The 24,382-nt window shown below is 43.4% G+C and overlaps 2 protein-coding genes across 2 annotated transcripts in view; one reads left to right on the forward strand and one right to left on the reverse strand.

Moving 5' to 3' along the window:
• Positions 1-90: 90 nt before the first annotated feature.
• LOC124027600 (GTP-binding protein SAR1b-like) lies at positions 91-4,828 on the forward strand (the record flags this gene model as incomplete). The annotated part of the gene is made up of 3 exons (XM_046339967.1): positions 91-201; positions 952-1,083; positions 4,697-4,828. Coding segments are annotated over 3 exons (360 nt in total), but the record flags the coding sequence as incomplete, so codon positions are not given.
• A 6,695-nt stretch (positions 4,829-11,523) lies between these two features.
• The window catches only part of LOC124027601 (testican-2-like), a gene marked incomplete at its 5' end in the record, with an annotated part of 38,045 nt that continues 25,186 nt past the window's right edge, over positions 11,524-24,382 (reverse strand). Inside the window, one exon of the mRNA XM_046339968.1 lies at positions 11,524-13,282. Coding sequence (XP_046195924.1) covers positions 13,140-13,282 — 143 coding nt within the window. The remainder of the gene's footprint in view (positions 13,283-24,382) is intronic.

The raw sequence follows: 24,382 nt of genomic DNA on the forward strand, positions 1-24,382 counted from the left end.
GTTGGTCAGCATCTGGACTCATTACATTGTCATTCTAGGGTTTGGTCAGCATCTTGACACTTTACCTCATGTGCTACATCTTCTGTCTCTTTCACAGCTAGAAGAGTTTGGAAGAACTACCTGCCGGCTATCAATGGAGTTGTCTTTCTGGTTGACTGTGCCGACCACGACCGCCTTACAGAATCCAAGATCGAACTTGATGTAAGTCACTTCCACTGCTCACAATGTGTCTAATTTATGAAGATTCATTGTGAAAAATGCATACACAAAACCCACGCGTTGAGGCAGCCCAGTTGAGGCAGCCCAGTTGAGGCAGCCCAGTTGAGGCAGCCCAGTTGAGGCAGCCCAGTTGAGGCAGCCCAGTTGAGGCAGCCCAGTTGAGGCAGCCCAGTTGAGGCAGCCCAGTTGAGGCAGCCCAGTTGAGGCAGCCCAGTTGAGGCAGCCCAGTTGAGGCAGCCCAGTTGAGGCAGCCCAGTTGAGGCAGCCCAGTTGAGGCAGCCCAGTTGAGGCAGCCCAGTTGAGGCAGCCCAGTTGAGGCAGCCCCAGTTGAGGCAGCCCAGTTGAGGCAGCCCAGTTGAGGCAGCCCAGTTGAGGGCAGGGCCCAGTTGAGGCAGCCCAGTTGAGGCAGCCCAGTTGAGGCAGCCCAGTTGAGGCAGCCCCAGTTGAGGCAGCCCAGTTGAGGCAGCCCAGTTGAGGCAGCCCAGTTGAGGCAGCCCCAGTTGAGGCAGCCCAGTTGAGGCAGCCCAGTTGAGGCAGGTTTACACCAGGGCCCACAACAAACATTCTCACTGTCCCCTGTCTCATTACTCAACCTCTTTCGTGTGTGTGTGTGTGTGTGTGTGTGTGTGTGTGTGTGTGTGTGTGTGTGTGTGTGTGTGTGTGTGTGTGTGTGTGTGTGTGTGTGTGTGTGTGTGTGTGTGTGTGTGTGTGTGTGTGTGTGTGTGTGTTCAGGCCCTGTTAGCAGATGAGACCATCCTCTCTGTGCCTGTGCTGGTCCTGGGTAACAAGATAGACCGTCCTGAAGCCATCAGTGAAGGGGGACTGAGGCAGGCCTTAGTTCTCGATGGACAATGCACTGGAAAGGTAAGCATAGAGATAGATGTAGCCTGTGGAATTTGTATCATTATTATTATATAATTATTATTATTATTGTATCATTATTATTATTATTGTCATTATCTTTTTTTTTAAAGTCCATTTCAGATGAGTGTATAACACAACTAACGTGTGTGTGTGTGTGTGTGTGTGTGTGTGTGTGTGTGTGTGTGTGTGTGTGTGTGTGTGTGTGTGTGTGTGTGTGTGTGTGTGTGTGTGTGTGTGTGTGTGTGTGTGTGTGTGTGTCTGAATGACGTGTGTGTGCGGTACAGTATTCATGTTCTTTAGACATGCTGTAGAAAATGCTATTGGTACTCCAGTCTATTTTCACCTCATTTATCACCTGATTTTACTTAACAAAAGCTTCATCTCAATAGGTTATCCAGGTACAGTTGCCCTTCGGAAGGTATTCAGATCACCACACTTCCACTGAGCCTTTCCTTATCAAGCTACACACAATACCTAATCCAGGCACTTGTCATCTCCCGTCTGGATTACTGCAACTCGCTGTTGGCTGGGCTCCCTGCCTGTGCCATTAAACCCCTTCAACTCATCCAGAACGCCGCAGCCCGTCTGGTGTTCAACCTTCCCAAGTTCTCTCACGTCACCCCGCTCCTCCGTTCTCTCCACTGGCTTCCAGTTGAAGCTCGCATCCGCTACAAGACCATGGTGCTTGCCTACGGAGCTGTGAGGGGAACGGCACCTCAGTACCTCCAGGCTCTGATCAGGCCCTACACCCAAACAAGGGCACTGCGTTCATCCACCTCTGGCCTGCTCGCCTCCCTACCACTGAGGAAGTACAGCTCCCGCTCAGCCCAGTCAAAACTGTTCGCTGCCCTGGCCCCCCAATGGTGGAACAAACTCCCTCACGACGCCAGGACAGCGGAGTCAATCACCACCTTCCGGAGACACCTGAAACCCCACCTCTTTAAGGAATACCTAGGATAGGTTAAGTAATCCCTCTCACCCCACCCCCCTAAGTTTTAGATGCACTATTGTTAAGTGACTGTCCCACTGGATGTCATAAGGTGAATGCACCAATTTGTAAGTCGCTCTGGATAAGAGCGTCTGCTAAATGACTTAAATGTAAATGAAATGTAATATAATGACAAAAGCAAAAACAGGTTTTTAGAAATTTGGCCAAATTCATAAATATATATATATTTTTAAGTATAAGTATTCAGACCCTTTACTCAGTACTTTGTTGAAGCAGTGATCACAGCATCCACTCTTCTTGGATATGACATTACAAGCTTGGCACACCTGTATTTGGGGAGTTTCTCCCATTCTTCTCTGAAGATCCTCTCAAGCTCTGTCAGGGTGGATGGAGAGTGTGGCTGCACAGTTATTTTCAGGTCTCTCCAGAGATGTTTGATCGTGTTCAAGTCTGGGCTCTGGCTGGGCCACTCAAGGACATTCAGAGACTTGTCCTGAAGCCACTCATGCGTTGTCTTGGCTGTGTGTTTAGCATCTTGTCCTGTTGGAAGGACCCCAGTCTGAGGTCCTGAACAGGTTTTCATCAAGGATCTCTCTGCTTTGCTACGTTCATCTTTCCTCGGTCCTGACTAGTCACCCAGTTCCTGCCGCTGAAAATCATCCCCACAACATGATGCTGCCACCACCATGCTTCACCGTTGGGATGGTGCTAGATTTCCTCCAGATGTGATGCTTGGCATTCAGGCCAAAGAGTTCAATCTTGGTTTCATTAGACCAGAGAATTTTGTTTCCCATGGTCAGTCTCTTTAGGGGGCCTTTTGGCAAACCCAAGCGGGCTGTCATGTGCCTTTTACTGAGGAGTGGCATCCTTCTGGGCCACTCTTCCATAAAAACCTGATTGGTGGAGTGCTGCAGAGATGGTTGTCCTTCTGGAAGGTTCTCCAATCTCCACAGAGGAACTCTGGAGCTCTGTCAGAGTGACCATTGGGTTCTTGGTCACCTCCCTGACAAAGTCCCTTCTCCCCTGATTGGTCAGTTTTGCCAGGCGGCCAGCTCTAGGAAGAATCTTGGTGGTTCCAAAACTTCTTCCATTTACGAATGATGGTGGCCATTGTGTTCTTGGGGACCTTCAATGCTACAGACATTTTTGGTACCCTTCCCAGATCTGTGCCTCGACACAATCCTGTCTCGGAGCTCTACAGACAATTCCTTCGACCTCATGGCTTGGTTTTTGCTCTGACATGCACTGTCAACTGTGGGACCCTATATAGACAGGTGTGTGTCTTTTCCAAATCAATTGAATTTACCACAGGTGGACTCCAATCAAGTTGTTGAAACATCTCAAGGATGATCAATGGAAACAGGATGCACCTGAGCTCAATTTCAAGTCTCATAACAAAGGGTCTGAATACTTATGGAAATAAGTTTAATTAATTATTTTTATATACATTTGCAAAAATGTTTTAACCTGTTGTTTGCTTTATTATGCATTGTTGTGTGTATTTTTAAATTTATTTTTAATTTCACCTTTATTTAACCAGGTAGGCTAGTTGAGAACACCTTTATTTAACCAGGTAGGCTAGTTGAGAACACCTTATTTAACCAGGTAGGCTAGTTGAGAACACCTTTATTTAACCAGGTAGGCTAGTTGAGAACACCTTTATTTAACCAGGTAGGCTAGTTGAGAACACCTTTATTTAACCAGGTAGGCTAGTTGAGAACACCTTTATTTAACCAGGTAGGCTAGTTGAGAACACCTTTATTTAACCAGGTAGGCTAGTTGAGAACACCTTTATTTAACCAGGTAGGCTAGTTGAGAACACCTTTATTTAACCAGGTAGGCTAGTTGAGAACAAGTTCTCATTTGCAACTGTGACCTGGCCTAGATAAAGCGTAGCAATTTGACACATACGACAACACAGAGTTACACATGGAATAAAACAAAACATACAGTCAATAATACAGTAGAACAAAAAGAAAACAAAAGTCTATATACAGTGAGTGCAAATGAGGTAAGTTAAGGAAATAAATAGGCCATGGTGGTGAAGTAATTATAATATAGCAATTAGACACTGAACGGTAGATCGGCAGAAGATGAATGTGCAGGTAGAGATGGATTGATGAGAAAACAAATAATTGAATCCATTTTAGAATAAGGCTGTAACCTAACAATGTGGAAAAAGTCAAGGGGTCTGAATAGTTTCTGAATGCACTGTATGGCACAAGTGGGTAAAACATTCTTATTCTTCTTTTTTAAAAACCTTAAGTGTGTACATTACGATATTTAGACTTGGGATAATGTTTTTCAGCAGAAAAAAAGGTGAAGTTGCTGGAGTGGTCTTTTATAACAGCTTGACCCTGTTGTTCTCCTCCAGGGTAACGTGTTGCTGGAGGGGTCTTTTATAACAGCTCGTTCCTGTTGTTCTTCTCCAGGGTAACGTGTTGCTGGAGGGGTCTTTTATAACAGCTTGATCCTGTTGTTCTTCTCCAGGGTAACGTGTTGCTGGACTGGTCTTTTATAACAGCTCGTTCCTGTTGTTCTTCTCCAGGGTAACGTGTTGCTGGAGGGGTCTTTTATAACAGCTTGATCCTGTTGTTCTTCCCCAGGGTAACGTGTTGCTGGACTGGTCTTTTATAACAGCTCGTTCCTGTTGTTCTTCTCCAGGGTAACGTGTCGGTGAAGGAGCTGCAGGCACGACCTCTGGAGATTTTCATGTGCAGTGTCCTGAAGAAGCAGGGCTATGGAGATGGCTTCAGGTGGCTGGCACAATACATCGACTGACATCTAGGCAGCACTTCTTTACTAAACGGACTCCCATTTTTCTGGGGAATGAAGAAGATAAGCTATCAAATGAAATGGCCCATATCGTCTACCCCCTCCCTCCCCTCCCCCATGTGGAAAGATGTGAAGCTCCCAATAATCAGCTTTCTGATTGAGTACATCTGTCAATTTCAGCATTAATTGGTCCGTTTTAAAGGTTTCTATCTATGCAAACTTTTAAAAGTGGTTCATGGTCACAAGATTCAAGATGGGTTTGCGTGTAATACTAATAAGTCCATTAGTTAAGTATAACGTCGACCCCGTTCTCTGGCGTGTAAATTAGAGTATCCGGTTCTACCCCAACAGATTTGATCATAGCTGCAATTCAAGCTACAGTATACGGAAGATGACCTGTACCAATGTAGAACCTTTATAAGGTATACTGTGAACTTTTACAATTATTTCTGAAACATGAAGGACCAAGTAGTTTTTAAATGAAATAGATTATAAATGATAAGGATATTTATGTGAATGGTGGCGGTACAAATGCTTGTACATAGCAGTCCTACCTAGAATAAGATGTTCTTATCACTAAGAGGACATGAAAGAGGATAGATAGACTGAGCAGGAATATCCCAACAGACCCAAGTTCCAATCGCATCGAATAGAAGGTCATCTAAAGTTTAGGGGCGGAGTCCATTTGACCTGATTCTGTTTCTATACATGGCGTGTATATCCCAAATGGCAGCATATTGACTATATAGTGCACTACTTCAGAGAACCCATACTTTCTATGCCCCCACCCTGGTCACAAGTAGTGCACTAAATAGGGAATAGGGTGCCAACCCTGGTCAAAAGTAGTGCACTAAATAGGGAATAGGGTTGACATTTGGTACGCGTCCCGGGGGTGTGAGATCAATTGTAATTGTCCACGCAGCTATTGCCTTCAATGCACTCAGCCAAAGACGTATGCAAACTATTTTGCTAGTGACTTTGGGATGTTTACATAAAATAGACCTGGGGGGGGGTTGTAGTAGTGATGTAATGTTTGTCCTACTACAGTTTAATGAATGAATGGCTATAGTGCCATGATATGCAGGTACATTGTAACAGGCCACAACAAGAGACCGCCATTGCCATCATTCCATGGTATGCAGCAATAAAGCGGAATGACCATCAGTGGCCACTGCAATGCTAATCTTAACAAAAAAGGCTATGCTACTCTACTAACACAGCTCTGGCAGAGGTTTTGTTGAAAAATATAGATATTGGTCCCTTTTCAATCAAGTCTGGTTTAAAAATACATATATTGGTCCTTTTTCAATCAAGTCTGGTTTAAAAATAGATATTTGGGCCCTATTCGATCAAGGCTGGTTTAAAAAAGAAATCCCACTTGCATGCTTTGAGTGACGTACTACTCAAGGAAACACCAGATAGCCTGGGCACCAGTTTGAATAGGGCTCTTGGTCCATGCCCTGTCCTGTTCGCTGACCTGGGTCGTGTTCATTAGGCACCAAACGGATGAAAATGGACTGAAACGGCACTTGGACAATGGAAACAATCATTTTCGTTTTCAGTTGCAAAATGTTTTAAAATGTTTTCCGTTGCAGGCCCTAAAATGAACACGTCCCAGATATTTCTAGTAGAGGTCGACTGATTATGATTTTTCAGTGCCGATACCGATTATTGGAGGACCAAAAAGCGAAACCGATTAATCGGCCGATTTTTTTTTTTTCTTGGTTTATTTGTAGTAATGATAATTACAACAATACTGAATGAACAATTATTTTGACTTAATATAATACATCAATAAAATCAATTTAGCCTCAACTAAATAATGAAACATGTTCAATTTGGTTTAAATAATGCAAAAACAAAGTGTTGGAGAAGAAAGTAAAAGTGCAATATGTGCCATGTAAGAAAGCTAACATTTAAGTTCCTTGCTCAGAACATGAGAACATATGAAAGCTGGTGGTTCCTTTTAACATGAGTCTTCAATATTCCCAGGTAAGAAGTTTTAGGTTGTAGTTTTTATAGTATTTATACGACTATTTCTCTCTCTACCATTTGTATTTCATTCACCTTTGACTATTGGATGTTCTTATAGGCACTTTAGAATTGCCAGTGTAACAGTATAGCTTCCGTCCCTCTCCTCGCTCCTCCCTGGGATCGAACCAGCAACACAACGACAACAGCCACCCTCGAAGCAGCGTTACCCATGCAGAGCAAGGGGAACAACTACTAGAAGGCTCAGAGTGAGTGACGTTTGAAATGCTATTAGTGCGCGCTAACTACCTAGCCTTTTCACATCGGTAACACCAGCCTAATCTCGGGAGTTGATAGGCTTGAAGTCATTAACAGCGCAATGCTTGACGCACAATGAAGAGCTGCTGGCAAAACGCACAAATATGCCTACCACCGCTCAGTCAGATACTTGTATGCTTGTATGCTCAGTCAGATTATATGCAACACAGGATACGCTAGATAATATCTAGTAATATCATGAACCATGTGTAGTTAACTTGTGATTGATTGTTTTTTATAAGATAAGTTTAATGCTAGCTAGCAACTTACCTTGGCTTACTGCATTCGCGTAATAGGCTCATTGTGGAGTGCAACGAGAGAAAGGCAGGTCGTTATTGCGTTGGACTAGTTAACTGTAAGGTTGCAAGATTGGATCCCCCGAGCTGACAGGTGAGAATCTGTCGTTCTGCCCCTGAACAAGGCAGTTAACTCACCGTTTCTAGGCCGTCATTGAAAGTAAGAATGTGTTCTTAACTGACTTGCCTAGTTAAATAAACGTATAATTAATTTTATAAAATGTTTTTTTTTTTTATCTGCAAATCGGCGCCCCAAAATACCGATTTTCATAAAAATCTGAAACTTGAAATCGGCCCTAATTAATCGCCCATTCCGATTAATCGGTTGACCTCTAATTTCTAGGCCTACTGGTAAATCTTCTTTGTCATTCTAAGCCTCTGTCATTTGCAACATTTCTTATTATCTTGATGTCAATTTAATTTGAATCTGAAATGGCCATCACTGACATATTTTAGTTGATTATTATTTATTATCAGAATGAACTAATGGGAACCGGTACTTCCAGCCACGTAGGCTAATACTGCCTTATAGTTTAAATAGAGGGAGTGTTTCGGCAGTCTGATTCAGCCTTTTGGTGATCTATTTGTCACATTTCCTGTCTGCTGTGTTGGTCATTTATTGAAATGATTTATGATGTCCATGATGTGAAGTATTGGCTTTGTGATTCAGACAAATCTATGGTTGAAATGCTGCAGGTACTTCTTGACTATCAGTACAATGATATGAGAGTACGTCTGTAGCTCTGAATCTCTGGGAATTAACAGCCTTTATATCAGCCAGCCTTGGGCTCAGTTCCATTTCAATTCAGGAACTAAACTGATATTCACATTTATTCTCAAAGCTTTTTTAATGAGGAACAATTTAATTGGAGTTTCCGTTTCCTACCTGAATTGAAATGAAACTGACCCCCAACGCTGTATATCAGTATTTAACTATTGAGTACCATTAACATTTCTGTATTCATTGTAAATAATGTAAAATGGAGATGGTCTCTTTCTTTGTACAATTCATTATCCTGGAGCTGACAAAACACGCAGGTTTGTAATCCCAAATAACACCCTATTACCTACATAGTGCACTACTTTTGACCAAAGCCCTATTTGACCCTGGTCCAATGTAGTGCACTATAAAGTATAGGTTGCCATTTGGCACATAGACATTATTACTGGATGTACTTATGATAACTCGGATCATTTTAACGTGAGAAATTCCATAAATATTTTTAACAATCATTCCTCACTTGTCATGTTTTGTTCTAAGGCTGTAAAGATTAAATTGCAAATGCTACACATCCACACTTCTAATCTACGTGTGATAATAAAGTATGTTTGAGATGAGCAGTATTTGCAAATACTGTATAACTGAGCCATTAACTCTAAATATAATCTTCGGTACAGGGCTGTTATCATGCAACTTCCAAAGAGTGCATCATAGCATATCTCTACCCTCTCCTTTAGGTTTATATCAGAGTATTGTTGATGTAGCTCTGTCTCCTTTATGTTTATATCAGAGTATTGGTGCTGTAGCTCAGCCTCCTTTATGTTTTATTATTGTTGAGTATTGTTGGTGATGTAGCTCAGCCTCCTTTAGGTTTTATTATTGTTGAGTATTGTTGTTGATGTAGCTCAGTCTCCTTTAGGTTTTATTATTGTTGAGTATTGTTGGTGATGTAGCTCAGTCTCCTTTAGGTTTATATCAGAGTATTGTTGGTGATGTAGCTCAGTCTCCTTTAGGTTTTATTATTGTTGAGTATTGTTGGTGATGTAGCTCAGTCTCCTTTAGGTTTTATTATTGTTGAGTATTGTTGGTGATGTAGCTCAGTCTCCTTTAGGTTTATATCAGAGTATTGTTGGTGATGTAGCTCAGCCTCCTTTAGGTTTATATCAGAGTATTGTTGGTGATGTAGCTCAGTCTCCTTTAGGTTTATATCAGAGTATTGTTGGTGATGTAGCTCAGCCTCCTTTAGGTTTTATTATTGTTGAGTATTGTTGTTGATGTAGCGCAGTCTCCTTTAGGTTTATATCAGAGTATTGTTGGTGATGTAGCTCAGCCTCCTTTAGGTTTTTATTATTGTTGAGTATTGTTGTTGATGTAGCTCAGCCTCCTTTAGGTTTATATCAGAGTATTGTTGGTGATGTAGCTCAGCCTCCTTTAGGTTTTATTATTGTTGAGTATTGTTGTTGATGTAGCTCAGCCTCCTTTAGGTTTATATCAGAGTATTGTTGGTGATGTAGCTCAGCCTCCTTTAGGTTTTATTATTGTTGAGTATTGTTGTTGATGTAGCTCAGCCTCCTTTAGGTTTATATCAGAGTATTGTTGTTGATGTAGCTCAGCCTCCTTTAGGTTTATATCAGAGTATTGTTGGTGATGTAGCTCAGCCTCCTTTAGGTTTATATCAGAGTATTGTTGTTGATGTAGCTCAGCCTCCTTTAGGTTTTATTATTGTTGAGTATTGTTGTTGATGTAGCTCAGTCTCCTTTAGGTTTTATTATTGTTGAGTATTGTTGTTGATGTAGCTCAGCCTCCTTTAGGTTTTATTATTGTTGAGTATTGTTGGTGATGTAGCTCAGTCTCCTTTAGGTTTTATTATTGTTGAGTATTGTTGGTGATGTAGCTCAGTCTCCTTTAGGTTTTATTATTGTTGAGTATTGTTGGTGATGTAGCTCAGTCTCCTTTAGGTTTTATTATTGTTGAGTATTGTTGGTGATGTAGCTCAGTCTCCTTTAGGTTTTATTATTGTTGAGTATTGTTGGTGATGTAGCTCAGTCTCCTTTAGGTTTATCAGAGTATTGTTGATGTAGCTCAGTCTCCTTTAGGTTTTATATCACAGTATTGTTGGTGATGTAGCTCGGTCTCCTTTATGTTTATATCAGAGTATTGTTGGTGATGTAGCTTGGTCTCCTTTAGGTTTATATCAGAGTATTGTTGGTGATGTAGCTTGGTCTCCTTTATGTTTATATCAGAGTATTGTTGGTGATGTAGCTTGGTCTCCTTTATGTTTATATCAGAGTATTGTTGGTGATGTAGCTCGGTCTCCTTTAGGTTTATATCAGAGTATTGTTGGTGATGTAGCTTGGTCTCCTTTATGTTTATATCAGAGTATTGTTGGTGCTGTAGCTCGGTCTCCTTTAGGTTTATATCAGAGTATTGTTGGTGATGTAGCTCAGTCTCCTTTAGGTTTATATCAGAGTATTGTTGGTGATGTAGCTCGGTCTCCTTTAGGTTTATATCAGAGTATTGGTGCTGTAGCTCGGTCTCCTTTAGGTTTATATCAGAGTATTGTTGGTGATGTAGCTCAGAGAATGAGTCCCAAATGGCACCCTATTCTTTATAAAGTGAACCCTATTGACCCTGGTCAAAAGTAGTGGACCATAAAGGTAATAGGGTGGCCATTTGGGATGCAGACAAAGGTGGCAAATGGCACTTTGAGCCTGTAGGCGTACATTATTGATCTGCTTCCAGAGTGGTGTCCTCTTCTGCCTGTCGCTCGGTCCACAAGGACAACAGTGGTGTCCTCTTCTGCCTGTCACAAGGACAACAGTGGTGTCCTCTTCTGCCTGTCACAAGGAAAACAGTGGTGTCCTCTTCTGCCTGTCACAAGGAAAACAGTGGTGTCCTCTTCTGCCTGTCACAAGGACAACAGTGGTGTCCTCTTCTGTCTGTCACAAGGACAACAGTGGTGTCCTCTTCTGCTTGTCGCGCCACAAGGACAACAGGGTCGGGACCACTGAGCTAGGGTCGGGACCACTGAGCTAGGGTCGGGACCACTGAGCTAGGGTCGCGACCACTGAGCTAGGGTCGATACTGTTGAGAGTGCAGTTTCATTTCTGACGTCGGGAGGCAGTTTAGGACCAATGAAATGAAAACCTGTCTCCACGTTCAGCTCTGACATAAACGTCCATTTTAGGTGACAGGGACTTGGCAATAAAGGATCCTTTAATTGTCCATGTATGTTGAGTTTGTTTTTACACTCTCCATTGTCAGTCATTTTGTGGATCACATACAAGTACACATCACTATATTTCTAACTATTCAACAGAAGTCACGTCACAAAGGATTCAGAGATTTTACCTACCAAATCTTACAAAAATTGCAGGAGAGATGCTATTTGTAAAGTAGTACTGAAAATGCAAGAGGTTTTGGGGCCCAATGCCTTTAATAGTAAAGTGCTCAGCCTAGGAGAAGTACATTCATGTTCACTATAACGTGCAATATACTAAAAACAACTGAAGTGATGGAATAATAATGGCAACAATATACTCGTAGAAAACAATCTAACGGTGAGATTTCAAGTATACACACAGAACTTCAAGTAGCATACACGTTGTTTTATAAACACCAAAATAAAGACTGAGAATAGAACATCGACTGACACATTCTTTGAAGTGATTTACAGACTTCCCATAGGATAAGGTAGTGTCTGCATTCCAAATGGAATACCATTCCCTATATAGTACACTACTTTGGACCAGAGAGTCTGTATGAGCCCTGGATAGAAAGTAGTGCACTATATAGGGCATAGAGGGCCATTTGGGATGTTACCCTTGGTGGTGTAGGTTGACGGGACAAGTAATATACATTCTACAAGTTTTGAGTTGAAATAACACAAAAAGAAACAAAGTTCCCAAAGCAGTTTCATAAGAGATATTAGTAGTTCTTGTGTCTATGTTAATCGATATATATATATAGTTTTTTAAAGGTTTATAGACCGCAGAGAGCCGTGTACATCAGTTATACCTTTTAGCAATAAAGTAGCACAAAAGCCTTCCTTGAATAACAAGCCTGTTTCTCAGTCCTGTATTCACCCCCATAATGCACGAAACACGGTCATTTTCACAAATGATCCAATGAGCAACGTTACTTTGACGACATTCGCGTCAAAAGAGAACCGAGAAATATGCTTCGCTAAGAAACGTTTAAGAGAAAAATAATAATTTCTCTCAGTAGTGGAATCACCTCCTAAAAGAGAGGCTTGCATCCCAAGTGGCTCCCTAATCCATGTATAGTGCACGACTTCAGACCAGAGCTTTACAGGCCCTGATAAAAAGCTGTACACTATAAAAGGGAACAGTGTACCATTTGGGTTATAACCAGAGTAGTCTAGTCTCGTTGTCCTGCTTCATAGATCATAGCTACAGGATTTATATACGCAGCATCTCTGATTTTGACAACACAACCAGGTAAATATTGACCCCTTTTCCACTGTCTCAGGTCTCAATCCGTTCCATTTTTAGCAGATCTGCGATTTCAATATTCAAGCAATTGTTCACAATGGAACATAAATGTATGACACTAGATGCATTTCTGACAGTAACATTTGATGGCCAGATTATCAGATGATAGTTCTCTACGGTGAAACAGAACACTCCCTTGCTTACAAAACAGAAAAGAATGAAGCAATAATTCACATATTTAAGACAAAAACTAGCAATCTCACCACTGTACCCCCCCCTCACACCTCCCACTCCCCAGATCAACGACAATAGAGACAGAATCCCATGCCCCGAAATCCCCAAATCTTTTGCTGTTAGGAGACAAAGATGCTTGCATCCCCAATGACACCCTATTCCCTATATAGTGCACTACTTTTGACAGACCCCCTATGGGTGTCCCTATGAGACCTGGTCAAAAGTAGTGCACTACATAGGGAATAGGGTGCCATTTGGGACGCAAGCCTCAGCCATCATCCCTGTAGTTGTAGGCCAGTGGATCCATCCTGACCAGGTTCTCCGTTTGGGTTCAGTTTCTACCAGATGTATCCTCCGTCGTCTGCCTCCCCCTCTTCCTCTTCCTCCTCCTCCTCCGCCTCTTCTCCGTTCTCCTCCTTCTCTTCCTCATCCTCCCATCCCACGCCACTCCCAAAATCTCCGGAATATCCCAGCAGTTCATCTGGAGCGAGGGATGAAATTGAAAAGAGTATTTCTCAGTTAACAATTCCTATGATTTTATGTGAGAAAATACATCAGGTAACATACAGTAGGATGTTTGTAGGTAGTTAATACTGGTACATATTGCAGTCTCTCCTTGTCCATATACTGCTTTCAGGCTAAGGAAAGAAATGTGTATTTTATATTTCAAATGAACTATCCCTTTAATACTGCTGAAATTCAAACAGACCACACTGTGTCGCCGTGGCCATCCCACTGCTCTGGACTGTTCAGTACAGTGAGATGTCCACACAGTGCATTTGTTTCAATCCTGGTCTTATTATAAAACAAAAAGCCATTTTGTTTTAGTCCTAAACAGCCCTACGGCCCTATACAGCCCTACGGTCCTATACAGCCCTACGGCCCTATACAGCCCTACGGCCCTATACAGCCCTACGGCCCTATACAGCCCTACGGCCCTATACAGACCTGTGGTCCAATACAGCCCTACGGCCCTATACAGCCCTACGGTCCTATACAGCCCTATACAGCCCTACGGTTCTATACAGCCCTATACAGCCCTACGGTCCTATACAGCCCTACAGTTCTATAACAGCCCTACGGCCCTCTACAGCCCTACGGTCCTATACAGCCCTATACAGCTCAATACAGTCCTACTGCCCAATACAGTCCTACAGCCTTATACCCCTATATAGCCCTATACAGTCATACAGCCCTATAGCCCTATACAGCTCTAAACTCATATACAGCCCTAAACCCCTATACAGCTCTAAACCCCTATACAGTCATACAGCCATAAACCCCTATAGCCCTAAACCCCTATACAGCTCTAAACCCCTACACAGCCCTATACAGTCATACAGCCCTAAACCCCTATACAGCCCTAAACCCCTATACAGCTCTAAACCCCTATACAGCCCTATACAGTCATACAGCCCTAAACCCCTATACAGCCCTATAGCCCTAAACCCCTATACAGCTCTAAACCCCTATACAGCCCTATACAGTCATACAGCCCTAAACCCCTATAGCCCTAAACCCCTATACAGCCCTATACAGTCATACAGACCTAAACCCTATAACCCTAAACCCCTATAGCCCTAAACCCCTATGCAGCCCTATAGCCCTAAACCCCTATACAGCCTTAACCCCTATATAGCCCTAAACCCCTATAGCCCTAAACCCCTATAGCCCTAAACCCCTATAGCCCTAAACCCCTATAGCCCTAAACCCCTATAGCCGTAAACCCCTATAGCCCTAAACCCCTATAGCCCTAAACCCCTATAGCCGTAAACCCTATAGCCTAAACCCTATAGCCCTAAACCCCTATGCAGCCCTATAGCCCTAAACCCTATACAGCCTTAACCCCTATATAGCCCTAAACCCCTATAGCCCTAAACCCTATAGCCCTAAACACCTATAGCCCTAAACCCCTATAGCCGGAAACCCTATAGCCCTAAACCCCTATACAGCCCTATAGCCCTAAATCCCTATACAGTCATACAGCCCTAAACCCCTATACAGCCCTATAGCCCTAAACCCCTATACAGCCCTAAACCCCTATACAGCCCTAAACCCTATACAGCCCTATACCCCTATACAGTCATACAGCCCTATATAGCCCTAAACCCCTATATAGCCCTAAACCCCTATATAGCCCTAAACCTCTATATTTACATTTAAGTCATTTAGCAGACGCTCTTATCCAGAGCGACTTACAAATAGCCCTAAACCCCTATATAGCCCTAAACCCCTATACAGTCATACAGCCCTAAACCCCTATACAGCCCTATAGCCCTAAACCCCTATACAGCCCTAAACCCCTATACAGCCCTAAACCCCTATACAGCCCTAAACCCCTATACAGCCCTATACCCCTATACAGTCATACAGCCCTATATAGCCCTAAACCCCTATATAGCCCTAAACCCCTATATAGCCCTAAACCTCTATATTTACATTTAAGTCATTTAGCAGACGCTCTTATCCAGAGCGACTTACAAATAGCCCTAAACCCCTATATAGCCCTAAACCCCTATACAGTCATACAGCCCTAAACCCCTATACAGCCCTAAACCCCTATACAGCCCTATAGCCCTAAACCCCTATACAGCCCTAAACCCCTATACAGCCCTATAGCCCTAAACCCCTATACAGCCCTAAACCCCTATACAGCCCTATAGCCCTAAACCCCTATAGCCCTAAACCCCTATACAGCCCTAAACCCCTATACAGCCCTATACCCCTAAACCCCTATACAGTCATACAGCCCCAAACCACTATACAGCCCTATATAGCACTATACCCCTATACAGCACTATACCCCTATACAGCCCATAATACTGATTGTTATTATATAACCACCAATAAGTTATTCACTACAGCCCTATACCTCTATACAGCCCTACAGCCCTACAGCCCTATACCTCTATACAGCCCTATACCTCTATACAGCCCTACAGCCCTATACCTCTATACAGCCCTACAGCCCTATACCTCTATACAGCCCTATACCTCTATACAGCCCTACACCTCTATACAGCCCTATACCTCTATACAGCCCTATACCTCTATACAGCCCTACAGCCCTATACCTCTATACAGCCCTATACCTCTATACAGCCCTACAGCCCTATACCTCTATACAACCCTATACCTCTATACAGCCCTACAGCCCTATACCTCTATACAGCCCTACACCTCTATACAGCCCTACAGCCTGTAATACTAAAACAATTGTACATGAGAGGGCGTGCAAAACAACTTTTTTAGCACAGCTGTGCTGCGGTCATAGTTAGGAGGCGAAGCAAAGTGCTGTAAGTAGAGGGAGTACAGGGCTTAGCATGTCTCTCGAAGAGGCTAAAAACAGATTTCTGCTTGAATAGTCGAGTAATTGATTTACGGGAGGAGGATTGCTTTAAAGCAGTATTCAAATGCATAGGATGTAGTGATCCCCAATACAGTAGCCATATCTAAGGAAAAACAAAAGTTCCAAAGGCTGGGCCTAATATAGTGTATAAGAGCTCACACAATAAGTTTCGTAGTGATTCAGTGATGATCGTAGTGATGTAAAGAATATTTGCTGCTCTGTGGTGTGTAACGAGGAGCAACCAGACGCTGCTGGTCTGTGGTGTGTAATGAGGAGCAACCAGACGCTGCTGGTCTGTAGTGTGTAATGAGGAGCAACCAGACGATGCTGGTCTGTGGTGTGTAATGAGGAGCAACCAGACGCTGCTGGTCTGTGGTGTGTAATGAGGAGCAACCAGATGCTGCTGGTCTGTGGTGTGTAATGAGGAGCAACCAGATGCTGCTGGTCTGTGGTGTGTAATGAGGAGCAACCAGATGCTGCTGGTCTGTGGTGTGTAATGAGGAGCAACCAGATGCTGCTGGTCTGTGGTGTGTAATGAGGAGCAACCAGACGCTGCTGGTCTGTGGTGTGTAATGAGGAGCAACCAGATGCTGCTGGTCTGTGGTGTGTAATGAGGAGCAACCAGACGCTGCTGGTCTGTGGTGTATAATGAGGAGCAACCAGACGCTGCTGGTCTGTGGTGTGTAATGAGGAGCAACCAGACGCTGCTGGTCTGTGGTGTGTAATGAGGAGCAACCAGACGCTGCTGGTCTGTAGTGTGTAATGAGGAGCAACCAGACGCTGTACTTGACACACATATGAAACTACTTATTCCAGTTACTAATAAGCACCAGTTAAGAAAATGATGGTAAAAACTGTTAAATCTCCTTGGATTGATGAGGAATTTAAAAATGGTATGGTTGAGAGGGATGAGGCAAAATGTATGGCACATAAGTCTAGCAGCCCAACTGATTGGCTAAAGGTACTGCAAATTAAGAAATCATGTAACTAAACTAAATAAAAAAATAAACTACACTATGAAACAAAAATAAATGATATAAAGAATGATAGTAAAAAGCTTTGGAGCACCTTAAATTAACATTTGTGAAACAAAGGCAAACTCGGCTCCATCATGAATCAGATGGCTCATTCTTCACAAAACTCACTGATATCGCCAACTACTTTAAGGAATTTTTCATTGGTAACATTAGCAAATTTAGGTATGAGATGCCAGCAACAAACGCTGACACTACACATCCAAGTATATCTGGCCAAATGATGAAAGACAAGAATTGGACTTTTGAATTCCGTAAAGTGAGTGTGGAAGAGGTGAAAAAAATATTGATGTCTATCAACAATGACAAGCCACCGGGGTCTGACAATCTAGATGGGAAATGACTGAGGATAGTAGCAGACGATATTGCCACTCCTATTTGCCACATCTTCAATGTAAGCCTACTAGAAAGTGTGTGCCCTCAGGCCTGGAGGAAGCAAAAATCATTCCGCTAACCAAGAAAAGTAAAGCCCACTTTACTGGCTCAAATAGCTGACCAATCAGCCTGTTACCAACCCTTAGTAAACTCCTGGGAAAAAATGCTGTTTGACCAGATACAATGCTATTTCACAGTGAACAAATTGACAACAGACTTTCAGCACGCTTATAGGAAAGGACATTCAACAAGCACAACACTTACACAAATGACTGATGATTGGCTGGGAAAAATTGATGATAAAAAGATTGTAGGTGTTGTTTTGTTAGACTTCAGTGCGGCTTTTGACATTAGTCTGCTGCTGCTGGAAAAACGTATGTGTTATGGCTTTACACCCTCTGCTATAATGTGGATAAAGAGTTACTTGTCCAACAGAACACAGAGGGTGTTCTTTAATGGAAGCCTCTCAAATATCATCCAGTTAGAATCAGGAATTCCCCAGGGTAGCTGTTTAGGCCCTTTACTTTTTCAATCTTTACTAATGACCTGCTACTGGCTTTGAGTAAAGCCAGTGTGTCTATGTATGCGGATGACTCAACACTATGCACGTCAGCTACTACAGCGACAGAAATGACAGCAAAACTTAACAAAGAGCTGCAGTTTGGTCCAGAATGTGTGGCAAGGAATAAATTAGTCCTAAATATTTCCAAAACTAAAAGCGTCATGGTCAAAACATAATGATACAACAGTAGCTAAAATGGGGAGAAGTCTGTCCATAATAAAGAGCTCCTCTTAAGATTCTGACATTTCTTGTCCAAATATGTATATATTCTTAATTCCATTCCTTTACTTTCAATTTGTATGTATTGTTGTGAAATTGTTAGATATTACTTGTCAGATACTGCACTATTGGGAGCTAGAAACACATGCATTTCGCTGCACCCGCAATAACATCTGCTAAACATGTGTATGTGATCAATACAATTTTATCAACAAGGCAGGTCCTACAGGCCCTAGTTTCTACCTTCTTCACAACACTATCAACAAGGCAGGTCCTACAGGCCCTAGTTTCTACCTTCTTAACAACACTATCAACAAGGCAGGTCCTACAGGCCCTAGTTTCTACCTTCTTCACAACACTATCAACAAGGCAGGTCCTACAGGCCCTAGTTTCTACCTTCTTCACAACACTATCAACAAGGCAGGTCCTACAGGCCCTAGTTTCTACCTTCTTCACAACACTATCAACAAGGCAGGTCCTACAGGCCCTAGTTTCTACCTTCTTCACAACATTATCAACAAGGCAGGTCCTACAGGCCCTAGTTTCTACCTTCTTAACAACACTATCAACAAGGCAGGTCCTACAGGCCCTAGTTTCTACCTTCTTAACAACACTATCAACAAGGCAGGTCCTACAGGCCCTAGTTTCTACCTTCTTAACAACACTATCAACAAGGCAGGTCCTACAGGCCCTAGTTTCTACCTTCTTAACAACACTATCAACAAGGCAGGTCCTACAGGCCCTAGTTTCTACCTTCTTAACAACACTATCAACAAGGCAGGTCCTACAGGCCCTAGTTTCTACCTTCTTAACAACACTATCAACAAGGCAGGTCCTACAGGCCCTAGTTTCTACCTTCTTAACAACACTATCAACCAGGCAGGTCCTACAGGCCCTAGTTTCTACCTTCTTAACAACACTATCAACAAGGCAGGTCCTACAGGCCCTAGTTTCTACCTTCTTAACAACACTATCAACCAGGCAGGTCCTACAGGTCCTAGTTTCTACCTTCTTAACAACACTATCAACAAGGCAGGTCCTACAGGCCCTAGTTTCTACCTTCTTCACAACACTATCAACCAGGCAGGTCCTACAGGCCATAGTTTCTACCTTCTTAACAACACTATCAACAAGGCAGGTCCTACAGGCCCTAGTTTCTACCTTCTTAACAACACTATCAACAAGGCAGGTCCTACAGGCCCTAGTTTCTACCTTCTTAACAACACTATCAACAAGGCAGGTCCTACAGGCCCTAGTTTCTACCTTCTTAACAACACTATCAACAAGGCAGGTCCTACAGGCCCTAGTTTCTACCTTCTTAACAACACTATCAACAAGGCAGGTCCTACAGGCCATAGTTTCTACCTTCTTAACAACACTATCAACAAGGCAGGTCCTACAGGCCCTAGTTTCTACCTTCTTAACAACACTATCAACAAGGCAGGTCCTACAGGCCCTAGTTTCTACCTTCTTAACAACACTATCAACAAGGCAGGTCCTACAGGCCCTAGTTTCTACCTTCTTAACAACACTATCAACAAGGCAGGTCCTACAGGCCCTAGTTTCTACCTTCTTAACAACACTATCAACAAGGCAGGTCCTACAGGCCCTAGTTTCTACCTTCTTAACAACACTATCAACCAGGCAGGTCCTACAGGCCCTAGTTTCTACCTTCTTAACAACACTATCAACAAGGCAGGTCCTACAGGCCCTAGTTTCTACCTTCTTAACAACACTATCAACCAGGCAGGTCCTACAGGTCCTAGTTTCTACCTTCTTAACAACACTATCAACAAGGCAGGTCCTACAGGCCCTAGTTTCTACCTTCTTCACAACACTATCAACCAGGCAGGTCCTACAGGCCATAGTTTCTACCTTCTTAACAACACTATCAACAAGGCAGGTCCTACAGGCCCTAGTTTCTACCTTCTTAACAACACTATCAACAAGGCAGGTCCTACAGGCCCTAGTTTCTACCTTCTTAACAACACTATCAACAAGGCAGGTCCTACAGGCCCTAGTTTCTACCTTCTTAACAACACTATCAACAAGGCAGGTCCTACAGGCCCTAGTTTCTACCTTCTTAACAACACTATCAACAAGGCAGGTCCTACAGGCCATAGTTTCTACCTTCTTAACAACACTATCAACAAGGCAGGTCCTACAGGCCATAGTTTCTACCTTCTTAACAACACTATCAACAAGGCAGGTCCTACAGGCCCTAGTTTCTACCTTCTTAACAACACTATCAACAAGGCAGGTCCTACAGGCCATAGTTTCTACCTTCTTAACAACACTATCAACAAGGCAGGTCCTACAGGCCCTAGTTTCTACCTTTACATTTAAGTCATTTAGCAGACGCTCTTATCCAGAGCGACTTACAAATTGGTGCATTCACCTTATGACATCCAGTGGAACAGCCACTTTACAATGGTGCATCTAAATCTTTTAAGGGGGGGGTGAGAAGGATTACTTATCCTATCCTAGGTATTCCTTAAAGAGGTGGGGTTTCAGGTGTCTCCGGAAGGTGGTGATTGACTCCGCTGTCCTGGCGTCGTGAGGGAGTTTGTTCCACCATTGGGGGGCCAGAGCAGCGAACAGTTTTGACTGGGCTGAGCGGGAGCTGTACTTCCTCAGTGGTAGGGAGGCGAGCAGGCCAGAGGTGGATGAACGCAGTGCCCTTGTTTGGGTGTAGGGCCTGATCAGAGCCTGGAGGTACTGAGGTGCCGTTCCCCTCACAGCTCCGTAGGCAAGCACCATGGTCTTGTAGCGGATGCGAGCTTCTTAACAACACTATCAACAAGGCTGGTCCTACAGGCCATAGTTTTGTCGCACCTGGACTACTGTTCAGCAGTGTGGTCAGGTGCCACAAAGAGAGACTTTGGAAAATTACTATTGTCTCAGAACAGAGGAGCACGGCTGGCCCTTAAAAGTACACGGAGAGCTAACATTAATGATATGCATGTAAATCTCTCCTGGTTCAAAGTGGAGGAGAGATTGACTTCATCACTACTTGTTTTTGAAAAAAGTGTTGACAAGCTGAATGAACCGAGCTGTCTGTTTAAAAAACTAGAACACAGCTCTGACACCCATGCATACCCCACAAGACATGCCAGCAGAGGTCTCTTCACAGTCTCCAAGTCCAGAACAGACTATGGGAGGCACACAGTACTACATAGAGCCATGACTACATGGAACTCTATTCCACATCAGGTAACTGATGCAAGCAGTAGAATCAGATTTTTAAAAAGCAGGTAAAAATACACCTTATGGAACAGCGGGGACTGTAAAGAGACACACACAAAGATACAGACACACGCACACGCTAGCACACGCACTCTACACACACGTACATTGTAGTATTGTTGTATGGTGGTATTACACATTTTGTATTGTAGATATGTAGTGGTGTGATAATGTTTTATGATGTACTGTTTTATATTATGTTTTATATGTAAGTGCTTTAATGTGTTTGGGCCCCAGGAAGAGTAGCTGTTGCCTTGGCAACAGCCAATGGGGATCCTTAATAAATACAAAAAGGGAGGGAAAGCATTTCCCTACACTACACTCTCAATAACATTTGTTCACCATGTGACCAATAAAATGTGATTTGATTTGAAAGTGAGAGGAGGTTGAAAAGACTGAGGGAGGTTTGAATCTATTGAAACTAGCAATAACAATGGAGAGGAAGACTGAGGGAGGTTTGAATCTATCGAAGCTAACAATAACTATGGAGAGGGTATGAAGAGGAAGACTGAGGGAGGTTTGAATCTATAGAAGCTAACAATAACAATGGAGAGGGTATGAAGAGGAAGACTGAGAGAGGTTTGAATCTATTGAAGCTAACAATAACAATGGAGAGGGTATGAAGAGGAAGACAGGGAGGTTTGAATCTATTGAAGCTAACAATAACAATGGAGAGGGTATGAAGAGGAAGACAGGGAGGTTTGAATCTATTGAAGCTAACAATAACAATGGAGAGGGTATGAAGAGGAAGACTGAGAGAGGTTTGAATCTATTGAAGCTAACAATAACAATGGAGAGGGTATGAAGAGGAAGACAGGGAGGTTTGAATCTATTGAAGCTAACAATAACAATGGAGAGGGTATGAAGAGGAAGACAGGGAGGTTTGAATCTATTGAAGCTAACAATAACAATGGAGAGGGTATGAAGAGGAAGACTGAGGGAGGTTTGAATCTATTGAAGCTAACGATAACAATGGAGAGGGTATGAAGAGGAAGACTGAGGGAGGTTTGAATCTATTGAAGCTAACAATAACAATGGAGAGGGTATGAAGAGGAAGACTGATGACAAGTTCAAACAGAGTGAGGCGGACGCCAGTTCCACTCCTGGAGGTAAAGGCGTAGATGGTGTTGTGAGGATCTCGGAGCCAGAGACTTGCATTGATGGACATGGTTATTGATAAAGACAAGTTTGGTCCAGTGGGAGTGAGAGCGGAACCAGGCCTTTTGGCTGATTCACGGGTGGTTTCAGGTTGGGTGTAAAAGATGGTGGGCGCTGTTGAGCCGGTGAAGGTAACCCGAAGTGGACTGGTGATGTTTGTTTGTGTTTATTCAGATCATAGGGAGCAGGGCTCTCCGTGCGACGCAACTTGGGGAAAGACCTGTATCTTGCTTTACACTTAGTTACAGGGCACCATTAAAGGGAGGGGTTTCTGGGGTAGCGTTAGGTTTGGAGGTGGAACAATTGAAGTTGAAGATTCCTGGTGTTGGTGACGCTCGTCGTTTGGTGCGACGCAGACCCGGTGGTGAGCATGGTGCAACAGAGGAGTCACCGTCAGTCCTTTTGAGTTTTGAACACTGGAGGTTGGTGGCACCTTAATTGGGGAGGACGGGCTCGTGGTCATGGCTGGAGTGGAATAGCATCAAATACATTTGTTTCCATGTGTTTGATGCCATTCCATTAGCTCTGTTCCAGACATTATGAGCCGTTCTCCCCTCAGAAGCCTCCACTTGGTTTTGAGTCAGAGTCTCTACCCAACAAAGCCATGTTAGGATATATCAGGTCTCCTGTTAGAGCTTCTGTTCCGGATCCACTGCAGTGTTTCAGGTGCCACGTTTATGGCCATGTCACAGCGGTGTAAAGGACGGAGATTCCAAGATGTGGGAAGTGTGCAGGAGGGCAATGGGAAAGAGGATTGTGTCGTTTCGGTGGATAAAGTGGTGTGTGTGTTAACTGTAGGGGTGTCTATGATGCTGGGGATCGGAAGTGTCTGCTGTGAGAGAGGCAGATTGAGGTGGCTTTGAGTCAGAGTAGTGCAGACAGTGTCGTACGCGGAGGCAGTGAAGAAAGTAGAGGAGGACGGGTCAAGGGTGAGGGATCCTGAGAGGATTCCAGTGAATAGTAGATCTGTGCCAGAACAGAAGGATTGGCCAACGAGTGATATATGCTTCAGTAAGGTTGGCTTCATTCTGGTTAGGTTGACGGAGACGCGACCCAGTCGTTCAGTCTTTTTGTTCTGTATCTACAGACGCGACCCAGTCGTTCAGTCTTTTTGTTCTGTATCTACAGACGCGACCCAGTCGTTAAGTCTTTTTGTTCTGTACCTACAGACGCGACCCAGTCGTTCAGTCTTTTTGTTCTGTATCTACAGACGCGACCCAGTCGTTCAGTCTTTTTGTTCTGTATCTATGGACACAACCCAGTCGTTAAGTCTTTTTGTTCTGTATCTATGGACACGACCCAGTCGTTAAGTCTTTTTGTTCTGTATCTATGGACACGACCCAGTCGTTAAGTCTTTTTGTTCTGTGTCTACAGACTCAACCCAGTTATGTTCTAAATGTTCCATTGCCTTACTGGCTGGCAACACTCTTATCCCTTGCTTGCTAGCTAGCCAACGAGGGCTCTTATCCCTTGCTTGCTAGCTAGCCAACGAGGGCTCTTATCACTTGCTTGCTAGCTAGCCAACGAGGGCTCTTATCCCTTGCTTGCTAGCTAGCCAACGAGGGCTCTTATCCCTTGCTTGCTAGCTAGCCAACGAGGGCTCTTATCCCTTGCTTGCTAGCTAGCCAACGAGGGCTC

This window comes from Oncorhynchus gorbuscha, unplaced genomic scaffold (assembly GCF_021184085.1).
Source record: "Oncorhynchus gorbuscha isolate QuinsamMale2020 ecotype Even-year unplaced genomic scaffold, OgorEven_v1.0 Un_scaffold_3362, whole genome shotgun sequence".
Classification (NCBI taxonomy): domain Eukaryota; kingdom Metazoa; phylum Chordata; class Actinopteri; order Salmoniformes; family Salmonidae; genus Oncorhynchus; species Oncorhynchus gorbuscha.